The sequence below is a fragment of the Nanorana parkeri genome, unplaced genomic scaffold (genome assembly GCF_000935625.1).
Source record: "Nanorana parkeri isolate BGI_ZX_2015 unplaced genomic scaffold, ASM93562v1 scaffold277, whole genome shotgun sequence".
In the NCBI taxonomy this organism is placed as follows: domain Eukaryota; kingdom Metazoa; phylum Chordata; class Amphibia; order Anura; family Dicroglossidae; genus Nanorana; species Nanorana parkeri.
The window spans coordinates 334,895-343,864 of NW_017306545.1; the positions used below are offsets into that span (position 1 = coordinate 334,895).

At 46.2% G+C, this 8,970-nt stretch overlaps 1 protein-coding gene across 2 annotated transcripts in view; it reads left to right on the forward strand.

Moving 5' to 3' along the window:
* The first annotated feature begins 2,875 nt into the window (after nucleotides 1-2,875).
* AGGF1 (angiogenic factor with G-patch and FHA domains 1) overlaps nucleotides 2,876-8,970 on the forward strand; it is a 25,637-nt gene continuing 19,542 nt past the window's right edge. For both annotated transcript variants that reach the window (XM_018557269.1, XM_018557268.1), the window contains exon 1: nucleotides 2,876-3,272. In XM_018557269.1, coding sequence (XP_018412771.1) covers nucleotides 2,994-3,272 — 279 coding nt within the window. In that variant the 5' untranslated portion in view covers nucleotides 2,876-2,993. The remainder of the gene's footprint in view (nucleotides 3,273-8,970) is intronic.

The following is an 8,970-nucleotide window of genomic DNA, read 5'->3' on the forward strand; positions in this document are numbered from 1 at the left end:
CTCTGAAGCCTGGAGGGGATAGAACATAGAAGACGTGGATCAAACCAAACGTGTCACCACAGACACCCCCTCCCCCAACAAACCAGAGAACTGAGGCACATATAAAACATACAATGAATGCAGCTCTGGGTTTGTTAATCAATCATTGAATTTATTTGTAAATGCCACCAGTGTGAGTATCTGATATCCGAGTCCGTGTGAGCCTCTTGCAATCCAGTGTTCAGCAGAGATCAGACTGGGAGAGGGAATCTAGCACAAGGAGCCAAGAGGTTGTGCTTCAGTGCTCATATGCTTGCAAGGGAAATGCTGATGAGAGCAGAGTGACAGATGAGCTCACCGGTCTGCTACGTCTCCTTTTACTGTCCAATCACAAGCTGGGGGCCGTGAGGAGACCTGCGTTAGAATATCTATGGTCAAAACTTCAAATAAATCAGTATTTCTATATTGAATTTCCATAAGTTCTCACCCACTCCTAATAACCATATTGATCTCAAAGTGTGTAAACCTACTTATTGAAGATGCCTATAGGATGTACTTCCTCAATGTACTGACACAGTTTCACGCAGCCCTGTGGATATGCACTTCCTTGTGTCACAACTCTCACAGAGCCTTCTGAACTACAACTCAATGTCTGAACAAATGTAACATCAACATTGCTTGCTGGAAGCAGGGGCGTCCCGAGGCAAGGTGACACCCCCACCGTGACGTCATCTCTCATGCGCGGTCATCTTATTGACGCCGATGGACGCCGGCAGAGAGGAAGGGACGTTCACCCGGTGCGATGAGGTATGCCGTCGGGTCCCCTCCTCTCCTGACACTGTCGGGTTCTCGGTCCATGACCAAGTGCACGACTTTTCAAAAGGGGTGACACCAAAATGGCTGTCAGTCATTTTGGTGTCACCCGGGTCCGGGCGACACCCCCCTTGTGACGACACTGGCTGGAAGCAATGCATGATGGGATCTGTAGTGCTGAGAAATAGAGATTGCATCACATCAAGCAGCAGGGAAAGAGACGCAAAGCGCACTGGGAGTCCAGGAAGTTGATGGAAGTGATGGGCAGACAGAAGGAAGCACTCATGACATAAAAGGGAATTTTTCAGGTAAGCTTTGATTGGATTAATAAAAACAACTCCAGTGTGTATTCCTACAAAAATACAGTGATATCCTGTGTTCTCTGCAATGATATCCCAAACACTATCAGGAAGCGTTTTAGAACTACATAACACCTCCTTCCATTATATGGAGAGGATGTGGGGGTTTGATTTATAGTCCTTTCCTGGGGTGACAATGCTGCTTCTCCATAGATACAAAAGGGGGAAATGTATCAATTTGGTGGTGTCATCAGCATATTTTACACTGTCGTATCCCTGATTTGTAGTGCGTACAGTGACAGATTTATTATCCCAGGTTATGTTTCATTCTGAAACGCCGTCATAAGGAGAATTGTCTGTAATCTGTCCCTAAATTGTGGCAAGCTTGCTGGGAGCCTCCTGGAGGACGGCTGTGTACACCTGAAGTGCTCGGCTGACTTAAGGAATGCGAAGGTGAATTATCTTTGCGATACTTTAAGACGTGCTCAGGAGCACGCCTGGAATGTGCGACCATTTAGAGGGATTTTAATGTCGCAAATGCTGGACGCAATTACTGCGCAGTTAAGAAATGATGCGAATTCCGGAAAATATGCGCAGCGAGTCACAAACATGAATATGTGACATATTCTGCAGAAGACGTGTATCTAAACCTCTGTTTTTAACCTTAGTGGTAGACAAGTTTTTTTGCATGCTGGCTGGTGAGTGTGCTGGGAAACTTTTTGCTGTTGTACAAACATGAATATGTCGCAAGAACACTTTGAAAAAGGCGCAAAACAGAGAGTAAACACTGCGGTTAGTTATGACATTTTGGTTGCGTTCATAAATTCCCCCCAGAGAGTGAGTGTTGTCACCCTGGGACAGGAAGTATGTCATCTGGTAAAAATAAAAGGGAAAAAAGCCTGGGGGCTCAATCACACCAGAAGCGCTGGGGCTGTGCAACCTTTCCCAGCGCTTGGACAAGGTAAAAAGCCTTGTTTTCAGTGAGGTCACGTCACAGCACGGCATTGCGATGGATGATGTGAGCCAGCATGCAGTACTTTTTTTTCAGCACAGCTTGTTGCAATGCGAAGCAACACATCACAATGGCACTTTGATGGAAGGAAATGTCACTTATAACATTTCTATAAAGTTCTAACAAAAAAAAAACAAGCATGTAAGGAGCTTCGCACTGCAACACGACATGTAAGGAGCAGGAAGCTGCAATATATTACATGTTGGTTCTTGGGTTTACATACACTTTAAGGACTCACATTGCATTGTGGGATGCATTTGTATCACGGACTTCATCCCCCCTCAGAATGTGAATACCTCGGGTGCACACAATAGTGATAGAGCAGAACACACAACAATCATTTATTTGGTTCCTCCTAGGCTCACCCAGCCCCCCGTCTCTTACTCAGCTCTTCCTATCATTCACCCGGCTTAGCCCCTGGACATATTTGTGGTGGCGGCTCCCCTGTCAGTGCCAGGAGGTGAGCGGTTTGAATTTTGTCTCACTACAATCGGTAATAGCTTACACAGTGCGATCAGGATAAGTCCGCAGTGGGCTCTGTCTTCTACAAAATGGCGGCCTCGGTTCCTGGAATACGGGGTGACGTCACGGCGCTCTTTACGTAATCCAAAGCGAGGTGGAGCCGCGAATATGTCTGAAGCTGTCCGCGAGCTTCTAGCCTTTCCGCTCTCATTAGTCGCGGCATTGCACGTTTCCCAACCCCAGCCCACCACACGGGACCTCTTCCCGTTTATTCTACCGTGAGCATGCTGCTACGTTGTTTTGCCCATTTCTGCTATGGCCGCTCGGCTGCATGTGGCGTCATCAGTCTGCGACTGACAGCAGTCCGAATTTGGTTATTTTTGAAGCGGTAGCTGAGCGGGTTAGGGATGTGAATCGTGTGGTGTGTTATGGCCCAGTATGGAGCGGGACCGATTATGGAAGCAGAGCCGTGTGTGGGGGATGGTGTCCCCCCTGCTGCTCAGCCTATCACAAAAGTGAACGGGGGTGGGGAGGCTGAGGACAGCGAAGCCCCATGTGCGGAGCCTGCACTGTGCCGCAGAGTCCAGGCTCTGGAGGAGGAGCTGAGAAGTTGCCGGGAAGAGCTGTGCCGGATACAGAGACAGCTGAGCCACAGCCAGAAACTCCACCAGACTGCAGAGAGCACCAACCAGGAGCTGAGGAGGAGGGTGAGGCCAGCCACACATATACAGCCAAAGACTACTGGCGTTGGGGTACCCTGAATGCTGCTTGATCTCTAGGACACAGAAAGGCAATTAGTCAGTTTTAAAATGGTGTTGGGATATCACCCATTGCTCCCAGCACCATTTTAATATGGCAGTCTCAGTGGCTCCTGGGGGCCCACATCAGCACTAGCACTGAAACCCCTGGGGTCCAGCGCTAAGCCCAGGAGCTGAAATGATGAACTCCTGGCCTTCCAATTCTTCTGCAGCTTTCTGCATAGGAGCCAATGTGAAGACTTTGCTTCCGCGTTCTCTTTACATCAGGAGTATAGTGACATCGTCCGAGTGTGAGGGCTGGGACGGGGTGGCTACAGCTGTGTAGGGCTACAACAACTAATCGATAAAGACAGTGGCGTAAACTCCTCCCTGCTGCAGTCTGTGTCACCTCCGTTCCTGTTGCTCTCCCCCACCTGTATCGGCAGCGGGCATCGGAGGAGACGCACACCAGCTGTCAGGTGCCCGTGTGGAGAGAGATGCCTGAGGCGGGGGGCAGGACACAGTGCGGGTTGGAGAGGCTGTGGTTGTGTGCATTAGCCAGTCTGCTATTGCAATTTGAAATGGCCAATTGCAGGCTGGCTATGGCACTCGCCCACTACATGCTGTCAGTCAGCAGGGGAGGGACCTAAAGGAGCTCCTCATGAGAGCACTCATTTTGCTGACCAATGAAAAGCGCTTCTTAGCACGGTTAAATACGATTTTGGCTACAATTCCTTTTTGTTTTATGGCAAGTAGATTGTCATGAGCGACCAGAAGATTGAGCCCCCAGTTTAATCCCTGGACACATACCGGGGTATTCACAGAAGGGTGAAGAGTTTGGAGAAGTGAAGAATCTAGGACAACATAGCTGAACTGCAAAAATTCTCCGATTCAGCTCAGTTTCCAGTTCAGCTTTGTTGTCCTAGATTGTTCTCTTCTCCAAACTCTTCGCCCTTTTGTGAATAACCCTCATAGTTTTTGTGAAAAATGTCCACTCCTCTGTCCTGACATACACTTTGTTCTTAAAGTAGAACTGAAGCCAAAACTTTTAGGTGCCCATAGACTGGCCGGATTTCAGGCGGGTTTTTAATGTACCGGCCGAAATTCGCAGTGTGTGGGGCTGTCTGCCCCCTTGCAGGCTCCATTCACACCTGACCGGCTGTCCGCGCGTATTTGGCTCTACAGATACGCACGCAGCCGCTCTACACCAGGAATTCAATGTGCATCAGTTAGACCATGGCCGGGGGCCGCGCAGTATGAAACCGCGTGGCCCCCGAAATAGTCCAAGCGAGATGATCCGGTGGATTCAGCACGTTTGCAGCTATTTAATAGCCACAAACAAGCGGCATCCGTGCGGATTGAAAAATATTAGTGTTGCAGACACGCACTGTCTTCTGCACAGAAAACCTTGCGGGAACTGCAAACGCTATGTGTGAACGCAGCCTAAGCCGGCATTCCTCAATCAGCTAATCGAAGGAGCCTAAAAGAAATAGTTCATCTGCACTCCCCGAACTACAAAAATATATATAGATATAATACCTAAAGCAGCTAGGTGATAAAAGGAGATGAACTCCTTAAATTGAATGAAAAAGATGTGTCACAGCGCTAAAGGTAGAAATAATGATCGTGTGATTAAATTATTTAAATTAAATCAAGTGTTCACATAGAAAGATGTGTGGGAAAGATGCGTGTTAAGCACAGCTAGAAAGAGTTAAACAAAACCCAACATAATTTGTTAAATAACAAATGGAAAAACTAAAGTAACAATTGGGAAACTAAAATGTGAAATATCAATGGACATCTGGAGTTAAAATGTGTCGCAAAGTAGCACGTATGTGAACAAAAACGTGACAAGTTAAGATGGTAACAAGTGAAACAAAATACAAGTTTGTTACAATAGATGATCAATCAGTGATCTAGATCAAAAGATCCTGATAGCCGCACAGTGGCAAAGGAAACAAAACTAAAAGTTTTTAACAATCTAAAGTGATCTATTAGCGGTAGTCTTTGCAGAAAAAATACCAAAGGACGGATAATCTTGCAGAAAAGATATCAAAGGATGTGAAAAACAATGTTCAATGAATAAGGTCTAGAAGTCAGAAGAGAAAACACAAGGCAGATAGTAGTTGATCTTTTTTCAGTTTAGTCTGCGGGCCCCTTATAGACGGGTACTCACCAGAATGCAGTGAGTAAACAAGTTTTTAGGATTATCAGCAGTCGGGTCCACAATCCTGTTCCAGTTTGAACTCAGTTCTTCCCGCGTTGGAGATTGGCCAGGAGGGAGTTTAATCTCTGCGGTGCTGGAGATGTCCCGCATACACAGAGGCAATTTCTCCTAAATGCGATGTCAGCGACCCATCTCTCCCCACGGTACAAAATTAAGAAGAAAGAGCCCTCATGGTGCAGTAAATAAAAGCAATTCAGGTTTATAAAAAAATATAGTAACTCGCACATAAAGTATAAAAAGTCCGGCCGGCAAAACAGCTCAAGAACCGCTATGTAGACTCCTCGTGTGCGAATGACTCTGCCTTTTTGACGCTTTTCGTCATGTGACTTTTTTCAAAAAAAGGCAGATATCTGCCTTTTTTTAAAAAAAAGGTCACATGACGAAACGCGTCATTTTTGCCTCTGCCTCTGTGAAATCATTATCATTATTTCTACCTTTAGCGCTGTGACACATCTTTTTCAATCGAAGGAGCCTGCTGGAAAATCTTCGTGGAATCATAGCCAGCAGCCAATGTGCTGCCCGCTCTGATCTGGTATTCTGTCAGAATACAATGCAAACAGCGACGATTCCTCGATCGACATACTGTTTGTATTGATGGCGGAATCACGTAAATTTCTGTAGTTCAGCCTGTGGGTTGAACGGAAGAACTTGACAGGTGTATGGCCAGCTTTAGGGAGGATTATAAACCCTGTTAGCTTTTTTGCCATCTGTGTTCCTTTGGGGAGATTCCCCTTCACTTCCTGTCTGGAGGAATTTCCTCTCACTTCCTGTTGTGGTTCTCAAAGTGATGGAAATCCCTGGTGGTGAGCAGGATCACAAGAACTAGTGTTCCCATTGGAAGATTTCCATCTATTCCTGTTCTGATGACAACTCAAAATTTGGGATTTTCTTTCACTCTCAGTGATGACAGTCACCAGGACAAATACAGAGTGTGCATCTCCTTAATGGAGACACAGCCGGCAATATAAACCTGATAAGTGTTCTAATCCCTCTCCACTCCATACAAAGTAAAAAATAAAACGTTTTGGCTTGCATATTACGGCTGTTTTCTCTTCTGGTCATATGTTCTTCAGATATTATGGGCAGTAGTGAATGGGGAAATGCACATTATGTCCACTAGATGGAGCCGAATACATCTAAGTCAGGCCTTCCTAAACTTTCTTCACTCGTGACCCATTTTTGGACCCATTTTTGGACCCATTTTTGGACGAGGACATTTTTAAGGGACCCCAACGTCGGTTCTCTGTCACTCTCTTCTTCTCCTCCCCCCCAGCACCAGTCACTGTCACTCTCCTCTTCTCTCCCCCCATTCAGCACCAGTCACTGTCACTCTCCTCTTCTCTCCCCCCATTCAGCACCAGTCACTGTCACTCTCCTCTTCTCTCCCCCCATTCAGCACCAGTCACTGTCACTCTCCTCTTCTCTCCCCCCATTCAGCACCAGTCACTGTCACTCTCCTCTTCTCTCCCCCCATTCAGCACCAGTCACTGTATCGGTCAGCCAGTACTACTAAGCCCCCTCCCCCCCTCCTTACCTTTACGTCCAGCAGCTGTGCTCCACTGCTGCTTTGTTAAAGAAAGTTGTAAAAAAAAAAAAAAAGCTTCCTGAACAATAATAATAAAACAATCTAGCTTGGTGCCCACACCTCCTCGGCCGCCTGGTCCCCCTCACACAAGTACCGGCCATACCCCCCTGATGGCGGTCCTGGCCGGGTACTCGGATTGCGACCCCCCTGTTCACTTGCGGGACCCCATATGGGGTCGCGACCCACACTTTAAGAAGCGCTGATCTAAGTAACAATAGATACATTGGAGCGATTCTACAGAATGACGGAGGGATTCATAGATAAATGTCACCATTGCTACTAGGAATGCACCGAAATTTCAGCTGCTTAAACATATCGGCCAAAAATGGCACTGTTGGCAAAATGCCAAAAGCACCATCTTTCTGCTGAAATTGCAGTGCATGCCTGGTTTCTCTTTTCCCCTTTGGGCGCTGCATTGTGTCCCGTCACTGCAGCATCCAGCGGGGAGGAGAGAAACGTTAAGGCAGCGGAGTGAGGAGGAGAGCGCTCTGAGCGGCAGTGTCACAGAAGGCTTAGCTCCCTTCCTGCTTAGCCTCCTGTGACAGATCAGGAGAGTGGGGGCGGAGACAGCTGTCACAGGAGGCCAGGCCAGTGGTGCGGGTGAGGAGTCAGCTGTCAGTGGAGCTCTCCGCCCCACACAGCTTGCTCAGCTACCTGTGTCAGCCAATCCAGGATGGAGAGCGAGGTACAAGCAGTCCGTGATCAGTGATCGCTGAGTGTTTGTAAATAGGGATGCACAGATACTTTTCGAGTACCAGTGCAGATACTTGGCATTTTCATGAGAACTACCAGGGTTGCAGCTGGGACCGGGCTCTGGCGCTCCACCACTGTCCTGAAATCATTAGTCTGTATTGTTTTAGAAAGACTGTCACATGACAATACACAAAAATGTATCAGTACATGTGTCTGTAAGTACTCGGCAAGTACCAGTACTCGTACTCACAAAACTGGTATCGGTTTATCCCTTTATGTATATTTATAAAAACAACATCGTACATTAAAACAGAGATGCACAGATCCCGGGAGCTTTGTGTGCTCCTTACACATGACAGCTGCCTCCTAATTTTTGAATTTTTCTCTAGTGTAGTTTTGGAGCTCAAAAGTATCGGCACATGTACTCGTACTTGTACCGAGTACTGTACTTGGTATCTGTGCAACCCTAATTTGTAAATAATTGAGGACATAGTATGTTTACTGTGTCCCCAATTATGAATGAACAGAAGGCGCTCTGCATGACTTCCTGTTCATTCATGATTGTGGTTATGGTAAACATACTATATCCACAGGTTATGATTGGACAGGGACACTCAGTATAGAGGATTCCTGTTCATTTATAACAGGGGCTGCAGAAAAAGAGATTGAGGACTCTGTTTAGACCCCTAATATTTCCCCAAAGCCCCGGACAGTAAAGTAAAAAATTTTATATTTAAGAAAAAAATTAAAAAGGTTAGAAAAATATATTATTATTTTTTTCGGTTTAGAAATTCCATTTCGGTGCACCTCTAATTGCTACTTTACTGGAATCCCCATAGCAATGGGTGAATGTATCTGCTAATTCCCTTCAGTGTTCTCTAGAATTGTTACATTTTATCTCTTGTTACTAAGATGTATTTATTTTCTATGATCCTCGGCTCCATCTAGTGGCCAAAATGCGGCATTTAAATATTTAAAAAACTACCAATTACATTTTACTTGCTCTTCTTTTTTTTTTAAAAAGCGCCAAAACTGAAGTCTTCCTTTTGGTATACACTTAACCCTTGCAGTGAAGGGATTTTTTTAACTGCCCAAAATTACCTTGCAGTGGGGCTCCCTCCACAATGGAAGGGTTCAGTGCTCGTTTTGGTCTGGTATCTAAA